This window comes from Heteronotia binoei, chromosome 1 (assembly GCF_032191835.1).
Source record: "Heteronotia binoei isolate CCM8104 ecotype False Entrance Well chromosome 1, APGP_CSIRO_Hbin_v1, whole genome shotgun sequence".
Lineage (NCBI taxonomy): Eukaryota > Metazoa > Chordata > Lepidosauria > Squamata > Gekkonidae > Heteronotia > Heteronotia binoei.
In genome coordinates, this window is record NC_083223.1 from 168575312 (window position 1) to 168592855 (window position 17544).

Below are 17544 nucleotides of genomic sequence, written 5' to 3' on the forward strand. Positions count from 1 at the left end.
CCCTTGCCCATACTTGTAGCAAGGAGTTTCCACTCTGCCTTTTAAAGATCAGCTTTCTTGGGGAGAAAAGAGGCTCTAAACGACAAGTTCAGATGCTGAGCATAGCAAGCCTGCCTAATTGGGCAGAAGGAGAGAACTTTCATGGAGTGAAGGCCTCCATGCCATAAGCAGGTGCTTCAAGCACTGAAGGACCAACTGACATAGGAAGAAACTAGGGCAAGGGGTAGAGTAGCTTGTGTGTATGTGAGGGTGTCTTTGAACCTGCCTGTACTTTAAAAAAAAAACCCTCTTTACCACTGAGTGACCACTGCTGCTGCTCTGAGTGTGCATGAAGAGAGGCAGGATGTATAGCACCACTGCTATTTACACATGTGTACAAGAGCCTTTTAAAAGGCGGCATAAAACATATTTTGATGGGGGCTCATAGCATAAAGATGTGAACCACCTGCTGACCTCTTTAATATATGGTGTAAGATACTTTTATAAGTGGAAGATGCCTTTGGATCTAACTCAGTGTTTTGGATACTTTTTCAAAAGAGGAAAAAAGTTTTAGACAAATAATATCAGATCTTTTATAATATCAAGACTTAAAACTATTGAATGTTTCTTAACAGACACGATTGCTTTTACTAAAAAATCTCTTGAGCAAGCAAGGAAATCCATTAACTCAAAAAGAGTTGGCACAGCTAGCTAGGTAAGTAACCTTATCACAAACTCTTACTAGTATATATTTGGCAGTATTTGTAGCTATTGTTCATTAGCAAGAATGCTAAGTGTATGTTAAAAGTATTTTATTTATTTATTTATTCTATGATTTGTATCCCGCCCTTCCCATAAAAATGGCTCAGGGCGGCTCACAACAGACGATAAAACAGAATTTAAATTGACATTTAACATTTAAAAAGTCAGAACATTTAAAACCTAAAAACCTTAAAACCTTAACATCAAATGCAATATAATTAACAGGAGTTTAATAAGCTACATTTATTTCCCAGTCAGATGCAGGCTAGCCGGAAGAGGGTTGTCTTGCAGGCCCTGCGGAACTGAGTAAGGTCCCGCAGGGCCCTCACCTCCTCCGGCAGCTGGTTCCACCATGTAGGGGCCATTATGGAAAAGGCCCTGTCTCTGGTTGTCTTAAGACGGACTTCTTTAGGCCCGGGGATGGTGAGAAGGTTTTGAGTTCCCAACCTCAGTACTCTCTGGGGAACATGTGGGGAGAGACGGTCCTTCAGGTAGGCAGGTCCCAGGCCATATAGGGCTTTAAAGGTAATGACCAGCACCTTGTACCGGACTCGGTATATTATTGGAAGCCAGTGCAGAGCCTGAAGACCCGGCCGAATGTGCCCCCATCTTGGGAGGCCCAATAACAGCCGGGCCGCGGCATTCTGCACCAGCTGCAATTTCCGAGTTCGGCACAGGGGCAGCCCCATGTAGAGGGCATTGTAGTAGTCCAACCTCGAGGTGACCGTAGCATGGATCGCTGTTGCTAGGTCGTCGCGATCCAGGAAGGGAGCCAACTGCCTTGCCCGCCTAAGATGAAAAAACGCGGACTTGGCAGTGGTTGCTATCTGAGCCTCCATCTTTAGAGAAGGCTCCAATAGCACCCCCAGGCTCTTGACCTTATCCGCCGCCATCAGCTTGATTTCCTGGCTTTTAATATAAAATAGTAGAGATGTGAGATATACTTCTTGTACAATTGTTGTTACTGATGTGTTAAAGCTATGTCAGAAACTTAATTGGTACCATAAACTATAAAACATTCAATACTCACTTAATTATGAAACTCTGAAACCAAGTGTTCATTTTTCCTCTTTATAAAGAATGACAGAAGGATACTCGGGGAGTGACTTAACAGCATTAGCAAAGGATGCAGCTCTTGGCCCTATTAGAGGTAAGCGTAATTAGCTATCAAGGCAAAAACACAAATGTAAGGTGGATAGACCCCCCCCCAACCCCTCAAGCTGTTACAGCAGTGTTTCAGAGCTAGCATCATGTGATCCTTGCAGTTTACATCTACTAATAACCTGATTACTGTTGGAGACTGTCCAATGTAGAGTGAACTGTGATCATACAAACATATTATTACCATAGCATCTGTGACAGAATCAGCTTGCCATTCTCCTAGTGGATGTACTGTTGAATCAGCAAAGCACATTCATTTCTGTGAACACCGCTAGGCTATTCAGGCACAAAGAAATATCCAGGAACATTTGTTACTTAAAATAATGCAAGTGAGCATTCAAAATACACTTTAAGATTAGATTTTCAAGCAGAACAAATAAAGCATAGACAGCTTCAAGAGGGGATTGGATAAACATATGGAGCAGAGTTCCATCAGTGGCTATTAGCCACAGTGTGTTGTTGGAACTCTCTCTGGGGTAAGCAATGCTCTGTATTCTTGGTGTTTGGGAAGGGCAACAGTGTGAGGACTTCTAGTGTCCTGGCCCCACTGATGGACCTCCTGATGGCGCCTGATTTTTTTGGCCATTGTGTGACACAGAGTGTTGGACTGGATGGACCATTGGCCTGACCCAACATGGCTTCTCTTATGTAAGTGATGATTTAGCTGCTGTTTACCTGACATTTGGGGGATTCAGAGTAGGCTTGCCAATCCCCAGGTCCCAGTGAGGGTTCTTCCGCTTTCCCAGTCTCCTTCCCACCCCCAACGCCACCATGTGATTTTTTTCCTCTCCGGAGGTTCCAGTCTCTGATTGGAAAGGCTTCCTCTTGGGATGGGATGTCTGTATTACTTGGCAGAAGTTGGCTGCAACTCGTGAGTAGAGAGGCCAATCCCTCACTTCAGAGTTGCCAGAAAACGGGGTGGGGAGAGGGGAGGAACGTCTGCTGAGCACTTCATTATTCCCTATGTGGAGATCGATTCTCGCAGGGTATAATGGGGAATTGATCTGGAGGTTTTGGGGGCTCTGGGGGAGCTGTGTTTTGAGGTGGAGGCACCAAATTTTCAGTATAGTATCTAGTGCCTCTCCCCAAAGTACCCCCCAAGTTTCAAAACGATTGGACCAGGGGTCCAATTCTGTGAGCCCCAAAAGAAAGTGCCCCTATCCTTCATTATTTTCTATGGAAGGAAGACATTTAAAAAGGTGTGCTGTCCCTTTAAATGTGATGGCCAGAACTCCCTTGGAGTTCAATTATGCTTGTCACACCCTTGTTCCTGGCTCCACCCCCAATGTTCCTGGCTCCACCCCCAAAGTCTCCTGACTCCACCCCCAAAGTCCCCAGATATTTCTTGAATTGGACTTGGCAACCCTAAAGTAATTTTGGAAACTTGGCTTAAAATATTTATAAAATGTTGCTGGAATCCAAAAGTGGTGGGAGTGGTGATCTTTGTGGCCTTCCAGCATAATGCTCTCCAGCCTGCTGGAGTGGCTGCAGGTGGAATGAAGAATCATGTGGAAGCATTTGGTGTGTATATGTGCCTCTCTGGATCCTGGTCAGTAGTATCATGTATCCCCAGTAAAAATAAGTTGTTCATAAACATCTGACATGTGTCTTCCCCAAAGCCGAGATTAATATCCAGTACTGAAATACTCAGAAAACTCTTTAACAACTTTTACCTCTTCAATTCATTTCTCCATGTATTGTTTATTAGTCTGCAACATTAATTTTACATACTGTCCTTGATAACTGAAAGTGGATGGAACTTTACCACTATTGGTCTTGCATTCCCCAAGTAACTGAGGGTGCGAATACTGAAAATTCTGTTGTGTTTTTTTTTCTTTTGAAGCTCATTGATTGTATTTATTCTAATTTGCAGAACTAAAGCCTGAGCAAGTGAAGAATATGTCTGCCAGTGAGGTATGCATTTTTATATTTGTTTTGCAACACTCTTCCCACCCAACTCCCCTGCTTTGTCTGATTTTCTTTGCTTCATTACCTTTATAAATAGAATACTATAAGCTTTCTTTACAGGTTTTTTAATAATGGGGGAAGGGAACCATGTTGCATAGGTTGTATATTCACATTTATTTATTTAGAAAGCTTATACGCTGCCTCTCCAGAGTCCTGTTCATGGCAGCTCGCAAACGTGCTGAAATCCTAAAAACAACATAAACTGTAGCAACTGATAAAACAACAATTAAAAGCCCAGCCAGAACATAAATAATTTAGCACTGTAAAATTATCCTTGGAAGAGGAAAGTGTTCTTGCTGGTAGGATTCAGAAGGCGCAAGCAAACAAGACTATCCAGGTTTATGCACAGACTCTGTGATATATTACTTATACCTGTAAAATTAACCAGAGATTGTTGCAGAAACCATGGTTTTTGTGACATCTGAATGCAACCTTAACTGTGTGTAAGAAATTGACTCTTACACATCACTGGATATCTGTAGTCCTCACAAAACATGTAGTTTCAAGAACAGATGTGACCATGAGAAGTTCAAACATTTGTTCAACATTCAAGCCAACAAATGTTGGTAAGTGAAAAAAATAACTGAGCAACATTGAAATTCACATATGTAGTGCTATATAGGAATAAGAAAATAGCTAGTATAATTATTTTGTCAGTGATCCATCTCTACTTCTGCTCTGCTGTTTTTCATTTTACTGGTTTTTTTTAAAAAAAGTTTCATAGCTAAATAAGCATAGTTTAAAGTTCTGTTTCATTTTGGTTTAAATAGAACTTGAAATGCAAGCCCCAGTATATAGGCACTTATGTAAAATGCTTTCTTTGCTTTTAGATGAGAAACATCAGATTGTCAGATTTCACTGAGTCCTTGAAGAAAATAAAGCGTAGTCTTAGTCCTCAGACCCTGGAAGCTTATATTCGCTGGAACAAGGATTTTGGAGATACTACAGTCTGATACCAGCTTTATAAAATGAAGGGAGAGTGATGCCAGCAAGGGATGGTTGATTCAAACTGCTGCTGGAATGTAACTGGAGTTTACAGGACCTCACAGATTTCTAAGTTTCCACACTGAAATTAGGCTGATTTTAACGGAGAAAGCAAATAGAATTATCGATCAAGAACTCTTAGCCTTTAACATTTGGATTTATACAAGGGGCACTGTAACAGAGCACAATAAAGATGTTGGAGGAAAAACTCTAACAATTAAGTGATGGTAGGAAATGTAATTGGTGTATTTTGTTGCTGACTGAAATATTCTAATAGCATTATCCATTGAAAAAAATGCTTTTTATTTGCTCATGACATTTTTAAATTTCCCTTTTGTTAGCTTCTAAATTGTAAAGTCTATCTGTTTTCTTGACCTGTATATATATAATGTGCCAAATTAAAATACACTTGATATCAAGAACAGTATTGGACATAACATTGTTTTTAAAATTCTGCAGTATAATGGAGCTGGCCTGTTGCTTTTTGTTCTAATGGAACCTAGAATAAGATACGTGACCGCCAAACAGTAATGACCAGTGAAGCCAATGCAATATTAAGTGGCTTAGAGTTTCCAGTCTTAAATCATTCTTTTTCTGCAGTATTTCTCTGGTATTGTAGATTTGTGGCCCAAGTATGTAATGGTATTGACTGTCAAAGGAACTGCTACCTTTCTTCTGGGTATTAGTTTCAGATTTAAAATGAGTGAAAGCCAGAGAAGTTTCCACTCTGTAAATTTTTTAATCTATGCAAGTGATCATGGCTATGGTTACTTGTTTAATTATGGTAGTCTTTTATACCTTTCATATACTTCAGTTTGTAGACTGTATTCTGCAAAAGACTCAACTGACTTTTAAAAAGTGCAGTAACTAAATTGTTTCTTGTAAATACATTTATTTGTATGGTATGAATGACATGTAAATCCATGGCCTTTTAAAATTAAAGGGGAGGCATATTTGCTTCTTTGTGGTATAATGGTTTGGTGTTTACAGAGTTGATTTTGTTTTCTTATTGCTATGATTAAAATGCCACCTAAGTAAAAAGAAGACTGCTCCATTTTTCATCATTTCTGAACTTCAGGGGGGTGGGGTGTTGGGAGAGTAGAAAATAAGAGAAGTGGACATTCTGTCAAAGTTTCCCCTGAGTTTTCTTTAATTGTGCCTTTCAGTTAGAAGGAAGATTTATTTTGACTTTATTGGATGAAAATGGGACAGTCAAGATTCCTCTTACACGCCGAAGTTTAAATATAAAATTACTGATTATGAACTGATGAGCTTTTTAAGCACTTCTATAATAGAGACTTCTGTGCATTGCTAGATATTAGCAGTGATAGCAAACATGACACCATAAATGCAAAGCCATGCTACAGGCACAATCTGAACTGTTCTAAAATCTATAGTGATTTGCTAAAAGCTAACAAGATTTACTAAGGCACTACAAAGAAATTAAAATATAAAGCAATGGCTCTTCAATAGATTGGTTATACATGGCAGGTGCCTATATCAATTCCTGAAACTCATTTCTTCTGAGAGCTTGAAAAAGACTGAATTATGCTGGATGTCTTCAAAGCCACTCTCTAATTTTACTACTTTTCATTAAAAGTGTAATGTATTTGGCGTTAGTTCCATATGAATCAGTTGTACTTATTAGTTATGTGTCATTGATCTCTTTTGATATCTAAGTAGACAATTTCTAAGATGACCCTTTTTTCCTATCAAGCCAAGGCTTGTTTCAGCATCTGAATACAGAAATATTGTGTTGGGTCCCTGCTCTCTCCTACCCCCCCTCAAGTTACTTGTGCCCAGCCAAGGAAGAACTGCTTGAGTGAATAGAATTATTAATTTTGATAAATACTATGAATCACCAGTTAGTCTAGATATGGAGGAGTTTAAGGATAAATGTTTGCCCTTTTAATATGGGGAAACACCAGTTTTGCCAGAGCAGACATGATTTTATTTGAAATGGCAATAAGTATTTATCTTACTTAAAAGTAAAATAAAAAAGTTAATTCCATGATTTCACATTTGGAAAGACTTTCGCCAAATCATCCCCTCTGAAAATCATAAAGGATATGAACAACTGAAGAGAACTGCTGAATTCTAATCTTCCTGATGCGATTGAATGTTGAGGGAAAGACAAAAGTGAATTAGTAGAACTCCTATTTTGGAAGTTCAGACTCAGTGGAATCTATGGAAATCCCAGTATAGTTGCTGACTTCAGTGGGAATAAGAAATCCTAACTGTGCTCAGGACTGCAGTCAGGATAATTGCCTGGCTAGCTTTAGAAGAGTCTACCAAAGGAGAAAGCAACAACATGGAAATTTACTACTTGAATAAATTGCCCTCTCAAGACAATATCCAGGAAATGTGGGGAAATTTTGAAAATTTCAAAGCAACAGTATTAAAATTTAGCTATAAATGCTTGATAAGGTTAAACCAACTGGATGTAAATGGTATTGCAGCATGCTCTGAAAAGGCTTAATTACAATTACTTGAACAAATGCAATGCTGTGTCCTTTTGTTTTCTGATCATTAGTAGCAGCTTTGACTATTCTGTGTTTTTCAATTTGGTCCTAAAAGTTCAAAAGACTTATATGAGCAACTCCTCATGTCCTCAATTTCATTTGCAGATTTTTGTCATTAATGGTTTAGTTACCAGTTCTTAACATTTCCCAAATGTAACAAAGTAAGAGGGGAACACAACTGTGTGGGTTACTTAGTGACTAAATAATGTTTTATAGTCCAGTTACTGTGGATGCCATTAAATGTAGGTCCCCTTTCAAGCCATAACTCAGTAATATGATTTTCTTGTTTCAAATCTCTTTTTAATAAAAGTAGTTCTTGCATATATATGGAATGACTATCTTTTGTAAAATAGCACTCCAGTTCTACTGACATCTTCCTGGAAAATGTATAGTTTGTTACTACTGACCCAGTAGACATTTAGCCATTAATGGGAACGTGGCAATAACTTTCCTCTGTTTAAGGTAGAGACTGAATTTGTAAGTTACTGGTTAGTAACTATATATATTGCACTGTCGATACATAACCATTTGGGAGGTTTGTTCATTGCAGTGCTAGGGTCTTAGGTAAGTAAGAGAGTTCAATAAAACATTTCCTTTAAGGAACAAATTGTGTTATTTATCTACAGCTGAGGAAAATATTCATTTCTATATATTGTTCTGGCCTACTCTGTAAAAACAGTGCCTGGCAGCTGTTTCATCTTTTGTCTTTGGAAGATTTCTTGTAGAAAGCATTATATAGGAAGGTCATTGGGATACATAATGGTGATTTCTGAACTTAAAACCAAAGGTGCTGTCAAAACGAATTTCTTCATATTGACCAGATTCTTAGCCATGGAGAGGCCATTTTGCATTGTTTACTCAGCGTTTTCAGATGTTCTTTTCATAAACTTGTTGAAGTTAGACATTGCTATTTGTATCAAGATGCAAAATAAAACATGAAAAGCACGACTAACAATCAGATTGATTTTTCTTGACAAAATATTGCAACTTGTCTTCATGTCAGTTTTATACCATTACTTGGTACAAACATGCCTTTTGAGCCCGTTGCCTATTAAACTTTGCTGTTAATACTTCTAATGTGATATGGAAAAAAGTTTGTAGAATATTTCCATTGGATTTTTCCAACAAGACTAAAAATCTTAACTACTGTCAGTTCTGATTAAATAAAATGCGCTGAAATAAACTTTTTTTGGTTTTGTTAGATTCAAAATAAAACAGTAGCAACAGTACTTGGAGTGACTGCTTTAATACTAATTACATAGTTCTGGAAACAGCAAGTTCTATCAAGTAAGATATAAGTTTTAAACTCACTTTCATAGTTTTACCAGATGTGAAATTCATAGAATGCAGACCTCTAAGCACATCCACATGATTTTTTTTTTTATAATTTAAATTTTTATTAAGAACATTTTATAAAACATAGCAACAAACCAATGTTAAAAAAAAAACAGTCATCATGAATAAGTGTTTTACATACATCACCAGCCTTATCAGAGGGACACTTCATACCAGTTACATAAATGACAATACACCAGCCACCATTGAAATACGGGGAAGCAATCCATCAATCTAAAATTAATAAATTGAAAAATCCATATATTTTTCCGGGATTTTACCAAATGCAGTATTTTTATTAACATAATCAAGAAAGCAAAACCATCTTTCTAAGAACCAGTCTCCCGCTTTTGCATTATCCAGTAAGAAAATACAGGTAGCTAACTTATCATGAATTAATGTGTCCCATACTTTATTACTCCAACTTTGAAACGTAGGACTTTTGTTTTGTTTCCAACAACTGGCAATAACAATCTTTCCAGCCAAGAGCAATAATGCCACTAAATCTTGTTTTAGAGATGAAAGCTCCGAATCAGGCCATAAGTTCAACAATACCACCTCGGGTGTCAATGGAACAATGCTCCCAACTATTTCTGATATTTTTCCTAAAATGTTTTCCCCAAAAGCCATAATCTTTGGACACTCCCACCAGCAATGGAGGGAAGTACCAGTCTGCCCGCAGCCTTTCCAACAGTTGGGATCAACCTTGGCTCTACCCTTAAACAACTTGTAAGGAGTCACGTACCACCTAGCAAATATTTTATAATTCTGTAGACGAAAATAGAGTGATTTAGACTTAAATAAAGATGAAGTCCACAATTTCTCCCATTGATCTTAATTGAAATTTGACAAACCCTTTGCCAGTTATTTTGGTGACTCGCTGTACATTTCCAAAGAGTTTGATTTAGAAGAGTATATAATAGAGATTACCCCTCTTATAGTGGTGTTTCCTTTATTAATTTCTCAAGCGGGTTGAGCGTTCTGTTAGTCATAATAATTGGTATTATTTGATGTAATACGTGATGTACTTGAGCATATTAAAACCACAGGATAGAGATTTGGAATTTGTTTTCTAATTGAGAGTGTGAACACAATTTTCCGTTGAGTGAAACAGCCATAAGCTTGAAAATGTTATTGTCCCTCCACACTTTAAACTGATTTATATCTTTACCCGGATGAAACCATGGTTGACCCAAGAACGTCATTACTGGTGAAGAAGACTGAGTTAGAGCATTCCTCCATTGATCCCAAAGCTGTAAAGTATAATTTAAGAATGGATTCAAGATGACATACTCCTTTCTATCTGCCTTAGGGTACCAGATCAATTCATGTAGCAAGATATTTGATAAATCAGCCTTTTCAATTTGCACCCAAGCAGGGGTAGAGAAGGGAGAGGCATATAAAACAATGCATCTCAATTGAGCTGCCAAGAAGTACTTGTCTATCAACGGAACTGCTAATCCTCCCTTGTTATAGGGTTTTACCAAGAGGGATAACGCTATTCTGGGCTTTCGATTATTCCAGAGGAAGGAGGTCCATTGTGCTTGCCAAGTTAAGAGTTCTTTCTTTGGAACCGGAACCGGTAGGTTTTGAAATAAAAATAAAAGTCGAGGAAGTAATGTTTTCAGAAGATCTATTTTTTCCAGTATTGAGAAGTTTAGTTTAGACCATTCACCTAGCATAGAGGTCGTGTATCTAGATGCTGGTCCATAGTTAACTTGATATAAGTCTGCCAAATTCAACGGAAACAAATATCTAAGTGTCTCCAAGTTTTAGTGACCCATTTAAAAGGAAGAGAAAACTTAATCCTGTCCTGCAGGTCTGGGGCAATGTTAATAGGATAAATTTCTGATTTGTTAAAATTAATTGAAAAACCAGAATGACAACTAAATTCATCAAGTTTGTTTTTAAGAGAGGTTAAAGAGGTGAGAGAGTTGGTTAAATAAAAAACCATGTAATCGGCAAAAAGACTTACTTTATATTCTATCTTGTTAACCAAGATACCTTTAATTTGAGGTGCATTCCTGATTACGTGTGCAAAGGGCTCTACAGAAAGGGCGAACAAAAGCGGAGAAAGAGGGCACCCCTGGCGCGTGCCTCTATGTAAATGTAGTTCATCTGACCTAAAAGAATTTTTAACAATTTGCGTAGAAGGATCACTATAGATTGCTGAGATAGCTTTTAAAAAACCAGGACCAAAATTCATAAATTTAAGTAGAGTTTGTAAATAATTGATTTCCACCTTGTCAAATGCTTTTTCAGCGTCTAACGAAAGGATTAATGACGACAAATTAGACATCTTTGTTCCATGAATCAGGTTTAATGATTTACGGATATTGTCGGTGATTGAACGACCCGGCATGAAACCGGCCTGGTCAGGATGAACATACTGTGTGATAATTTTTTTCAAACGTTCAGCTAACAGAAGAAAAATGTTTGAAATCATGATTTAAAATTGAGATTGGACGGTAAGAGGCAGGATTAAGTTTGTCTTTGCCTTGCTTAGGGATTAAGATCATACGAGATTCCAACCAACTAGGCAGGAGGTGACCTTCTTCCAAGTCCAAGTTGCAGGTATCGAGTAAAGGGGTTAAAAGGGAAGATTTAAAATGTTTGTAATATTCAATTGGAAAACCATCCCTCCCCGTGGCCTTATTCCTCTTTATTTTTGAAATGACCGCGTTTAGTTCTCTCAAATTAAAAGGCCTATCTAGGAAGGAAATGTGGTCATTCGTAAGGGTGGCATTAAAATTAATAGATCTTAAGTATTTTTCAATATTCTGTGAATTTGGTTCACCAGACTCATATAAAGTTTTATAAAACTCAAAAAAAGTTTTCGAAATCCCTCCAGAGTGATTTCGTGAATAACACCCTGAGAATTTCGTATGGCGTGTATCAGATTTTGAGACCTTTTCTGGGCTATACGAAATTTTAGAAATCTAACTGATTTAGAGGTTTTCGTTACAAATCTTTGTTTTAGAAAAAGAAAGTTCTTCTGGATGGATGCTGATTCTAACAGTTCCAGCTGTTTTCTGGCCTGATTTAACTTTTTCAGTGTTTTCCTCCCCCCAAACTTACAATGCTTGGCTTGGAGTTCCGCTATCTGAGAATTTAAGTCATCCACAGACTTCCTCCACGCTTTATTGCAAGCCGATGCTAGCGAAATAAGATTGCCTCTCATAACCGCCTTAAAGTCGTCCCAGACCATAGCCTGCGAAACGCCACAGTTGGTATCATCATCATAGACCTTTATTGGCATTAATATAAGGATACAGTATACTTTAAAACCAGCAGTGACACTATAGAATATAATAAAAATTCTATAATATAAAACCAGTAAAAGTTAAATGACATAAAATGTAATAAAAATATAATAAAAAATATAGTATAATAAAAAAACAGCAAAAGTTAAATGGCATAAAATAGCTGTGGGCTATGCATGAGTAAAAGCCTCTCTGATTCGGATCGCAACCTGTAAAAAACAAGCAACGTGAGTAGTGACAAAGTTGTGTTTCCCGTGGAGTAAAAAGCGGACCTTGGCATTATCAGAAAGACCTTGATGGTCAAAGAGCAGAGCATCTAGATATGTTGCTCGTGGGCTGCTATAGAAAGGGCAGTCCAGAAGAACATGAGGGACCGTTTCGATGACTCCTCAAAAGTTCGCTAAGCCGACTCTTAGCCATGAATTTATTTCCCCAGTATGGATATGATCCCCTGTACTTACATACCATCAAGCAGATCTTACATGGCTGGAGAATCAATTGCTGATAGTTCTCACCTTTCTCTCTCTGGGGTGTAAGCTGCCCAGGCCTCCGTGGACTGCTAAAATTTTTCAAAGTTAATGATCTGATTGGCATATGTTGATTACTATTCTTTGAGAGGGACAGTCCTGCTATCGCTGCTGTAAGAGATTTAAGTTGGTTCGAAATCTCCTCCATACCTTGAAAAATGCAATCAACAGTTCTTGCAATTAGGTCAAGCAGATTGCTGCCTGCTGATGTAACACAGTCCCCCTCAGTCAAATTCTTGCTGGGCAACTGCCACGCCCCAGAATCATCCACAGCTGCTGCCCTCCTAACCGGCCGAGGCGAGCAACTACGCTCCACTTCCTCTGGTAGGTCTAAATGTTCCTCAAGTGGGGTAAAACGGTTAGCTGTCTTGATATTATACTCCACAGAGTGCCCAGCTTGCTTTGTCTTTGGTCCAAAAAAGTCTTTAATTTTCAACTGTTTGCTCTTTGGTGAAACGCCAAATTCTTCAACGTCATCTCTAGGCCGCTTGCCCGCCATTTAATGGGCTGTTTAAGTTGTTTAAGTTTCTTATCTTATGTCTATCCACACTGAAGGGAAAAGACAACTATCCACACACAAGTATCTTCATAAAGTGTGGGGGAGGAAATGATTTTGCCTGCTGTAGGCCAAGGCCATAAATCCTTCGCTACCACGCCACAGATAACAGCCGCAGTAAATAAGGCGAAAACAGCAGCTCCTAAGCTTTAGAGGCTCTTATTAGACCAAAGAGCAGGGAAACCATGTAACATTAAACAAGTCCACTCCCTGCCAGGACAACCTTGAGGGAGCGTAGAAGAAAGAAAGACAAAAGGCAGAGTCTCACGGAGAGCAGAGAACAAGCAACCTCCTCCAGGGTCCGCCGGCCATCTTCTCCTAGTTCAAGGGCATCGTCTAAGATTGCGGGGGATTCTGTGGTATCTTCCGGAAAGGATGGCCGATGGTAGTGCATTAAATCTAGCCAGCATGAGTGCTCTTCTTTGGTGAGGATCAGTTAAAAAGAGGAAATAGGGAGCTAAAAGCCCAGGAGTCTGGGATAGACCCAGATAGCTTGGGGAGCAAGTTTTCCGAGCTGCCTCAGTTAGACGTTGCAACTGGATGTCTAGTAATCTGCGTTTGATGGATTGAAATACCGCAGGAGCAGAGGATAGGTAAAATGCATCCAAGGAAATTCCTATGGATGTGATTTTCTTTTGGATCAGGGTCAACCATTTGGATGCATGATAGTCCATCAGCATCAAAAAGGTGAAAGAGTTCTGATCAGAGTTAAATAAAAGACGCAGCCAAAACTTAAAGGTCAAAAGCCAGGCACGAGTTTCCAGCAGCAACAGTCCAGTTTCCATGCAAATTGCAGCATAAGGAACACAATTGGGTAATCCCAGTATTTTCCTCAAAAAGAAGGATTGCAGACCTTCAGTGGTGTAATTGAAGGCACTGATCCATATGGGAGCACCATATAAGAGTTGGGGGCTAGATTTCGCATTGAAAGCTCTTAGGGCCATGGGGACATATCGGTTCCCTTTAAGATAGAAAAAACAGGCAATAGCCAAGGCACTAGTTCTTGCCACTGTTAGAGCGTACTTACGATGGGCTGCCCAGCTCCCATTGTAGGAAAAATTAATCCCCAGATATTTGGTAGTTTTGACCTGTTCAATAGGGTTACCCTGGACTGACCATAGTTGTTGCTTCCAGGATTTAGAGAAAAATAAAATCTTTGTTTTCCCACAATTCAGGGTTAACTCATTATTATTGAGATAGGTCATAACTTGGTATAATAAGACGCCTCAATCCAATTTGGGAACATGACAGTAAAACGGCATCATCCGCATATAAAAGGATGGGAACGTGACGGTGAGCAATTTTAGGGGCATGCCCATCGATTGCATATAAAACAGGGGCTAGATTGTTTAAAAAAAAGATTAAAAAGTGCTGGGGCAAGGATACAGCCCTGTTTCACACCCTTACAAATTGGAATTTCTGAAGTTAGATTTCCCTGAAGATTGTACTTAACTTGACAGCTGGTACGTGTATACAGTTTTTTAATCAAGGTAAGCAATCTGGGATCCATGTTCATCCTGGCCAACTTAATCCAAAGCAACTCTCTAGGAACTGAGTCAAACGCCGCCTTGAGGTCTAAAAAGGCAGCGAAGAGTTTGTTGCCAGATTTCCCACTGTATTTAGAAACTAGGTGCGATAAAACGACACAGTGGTCAAGGGTGGATTTACCATGGCGAAACCCTATTTGTTCTGGGCCTAATATATTGTTTGTTGTCAGCCAGCTTTCTAGTTTCACTAGGAGGTGTTTGGCATAAAGCTTGCCGACAACTGATAGGAGGCTAATCGGCCAATAGTTCTCAGGTAATGAAGGATTGCCCTTTTTGTGGATGGGGACAATGATTGCATTGGTCCATGTCCTGGGCATTATTCCAGTGCTGTTTATCATAGTAAACATGGCAGGCAGGGGTGGAGCCCACCATTCTGGATGGAACTTCAATAGCTCTGGAATGACTGTGTCAGGGCCGGGGGCCTTTTTGGGCTTAAGTTGCGAAATCAGGGTAATGATGTCCTCCGGGGACACAGGTGGCCACTCAGGATGTTCACTGATGTCAGTTTTAAGGGAAATGGGGAAATTTGCCCCATTGTTTCCAAAAAGATTTAAAAAATATGAGTGCCAGGCTTGGGAAGAAATTGTTATTTAACAGTTGGTATTTAAATCAAAATAAGAGCGAATCTGCTGTTCAATTTTGTTACATGCGTCTACGTTAGATAGTAACAATTTATTTAGAGACCAATTAGAGCCTTTCCCATCAACATCCTGAGCTATCAAATCGCATCCTACCAAAGAATGATCAGAAATACTTCTAATGTCTATTTCTGCATTTTCTATGCGATTGATCAGTGACAGGGAAACTAAAAGAAAATCAATTCTTGAGTACGAGTCATGTACCAGAGAGTAGAAAGAATAGTCTTTAGTATTAGGGTGTAGGGTACGCCAGTTATTTAGAACAGAGTTCAGTTCTGTATGAGATGACAAGCACTTCTTTGCAGATCTGGTATAGTTTGACTTATCCATTGACGTATCTACTACAAAATTTAAATCCCCACCAATCAATATATTGCCATGTTGGAAATGCTGTAGTTCTAGAAGCGTCTTATTGAGAAAATCAATTTGACCGCTGTTGGGGGAATAGATTGAAGCAATAGTGGTGGCCACTCCGTCTAATTCACCTTTGACAAAGACAAATCTGCCCAATGGATCTATTTTGGTCTGGTGACATACAAAAGGAGTGTGTTTCGATATTAGAATGGCCACCCCCATTGCTTTGGACGTGCCAGGAGCTTGATATGATTGAAGGAACCAGTGCGATTTAAGGCAACTGATAGCTTTCTCCCTTAAGTGCGTTTCTTGCAAACATACAATATTAAGTTTTTTCTTTTCCAGGTAGTTGGTGATGTGTTTACGTTTGATGGGATTTTTGAATCCCCTACAATTCCACGAAGCGACTTTGATGCGGCTAGACATATTAAAACAAACACAAAACCAACGGCAAAAGGCCCAACAATATAGTAAAGAAAAACTGGATTAACAGGAGCACAACTGCCCCTAACAAACACCAGCACTATTCAACAGTGCTGATAGACTAACAGGAAGTAAAAACCTGTTAACCAAAACCCGACTCCCCACCCTCGGGGCTCAGTTTCACCAACCCCCTATCACTAGGAGAACAAGGGAGCAATACCCTGTGTACTCCCTTAAAGTGAAACTAATTGCTTACTTGCTCGGGGGGCGCTATCGTACCCAAGCTTTTAGTTACTCACAATTATTATTACAACTCCCTTTCCACCCTCTTATAACAAGAGAAAAAAACAAACTCATGCTCAAATTAGACCAATTCAGAAACAGCCGAATTAGATGCGGCACCAACTGTATAAACACACAAATTCAATTTTCCAATTAAATCATTATGGACCTAAAAGGAAAAAACATAATCCATAACCTTATGTCAAATACTTAGTGTAGTGGCATTATTTGGATAAGAATAACTGTAGCAACCTGTCATTTTAGCCCCTAGTTCCTCTCAAAACACATCTCACCCATCCATATATATCCCTGACTTATGCTTAAATATCTATATAAATATAAGTAGAACAAGGAACAATTTCATAACATTGTAAAAATCCATTCATCAAGCATACTAAACAAATTTAATAATCTACCTCCTTAATAAAATCCATCAAAGCTTATAAAATAATTTGCTATAGGCTAGTTAATTTCAAACCATTTCATACTTTGTAAGACCTTAATCAACACCCCCCACCCCCAGTGCATTCTGCCAGTACAAAAACCCCTTCAAGTAAATTCCTGATTCAATCTTTCACTCATACAGACCACCATACGTCCACACTATAACATTCCAACATAGTTCCAATCATAAACCACTCACACACGACATTTACCACACACCCACATTACATATCTTTCCCCCTATGCCTTAACCTCCACTCACACCATCCCTTTTAACTACAGACCTCCTATTACTAGTTTACACATATCGCTCCACATTCTCTACTCCACCCACACACACTTATTCAACCTTTCACTCATACAGGCCACCACGCATCCACACTATAACATTCCAACATATTTCCAATCATAAAACACTCACAAACGGCATTCACCACACACCCACCTCTCATACCTTTCCCTCTCTGCATTAACCTCCGCTCCACACACTATTATTTCCCTCTGTTGCATTTATACACCACTCAAAAATAAACATTCACCCCAACTCCGTATAACATACTTCTCCCCATCCTCGCTAATCTAATCACACACCATTCACACTAACCACCACTATTATATTCATTCATTATAGCTAGACATTTCAATAACTTCAAACATTAACGGTCCTAAAGAAGAACCACGCAACTTTTCAGAGTGCCAGTATACTTTCCGCCATAATTCAAATGCTAACGGTTGTGGCGCCAAAGACTAAATAACATAAAAGAACATCTCTATAGCTTGAAATAAGTCTAATCAGACT

The 17544-nt window shown here is 38.9% G+C and overlaps 2 protein-coding genes across 5 annotated transcripts in view; one reads left to right on the top strand and one right to left on the bottom strand.

Annotated features, from left to right (window-relative positions):
* The window catches only part of SPAST (spastin), a 47908-nt gene extending 42013 nt beyond the window's left edge, over window positions 1-5895 (top strand). For all 4 annotated transcript variants that reach the window (XM_060243921.1, XM_060243939.1, XM_060243947.1 and 1 more), the window contains 4 exons: window positions 615-694; window positions 1821-1891; window positions 3776-3816; window positions 4701-5895. In XM_060243921.1, coding sequence (XP_060099904.1) covers window positions 615-694; window positions 1821-1891; window positions 3776-3816; window positions 4701-4823 — 315 coding nt within the window. In that variant the 3' untranslated portion in view covers window positions 4824-5895. The remainder of the gene's footprint in view (window positions 1-614; window positions 695-1820; window positions 1892-3775; window positions 3817-4700) is intronic.
* QPCT (glutaminyl-peptide cyclotransferase) overlaps window positions 1-17544 on the bottom strand; it is a 440295-nt gene that overhangs the window by 348898 nt on the left and 73853 nt on the right. The gene's annotated exons all lie outside the window — the stretch shown is intronic.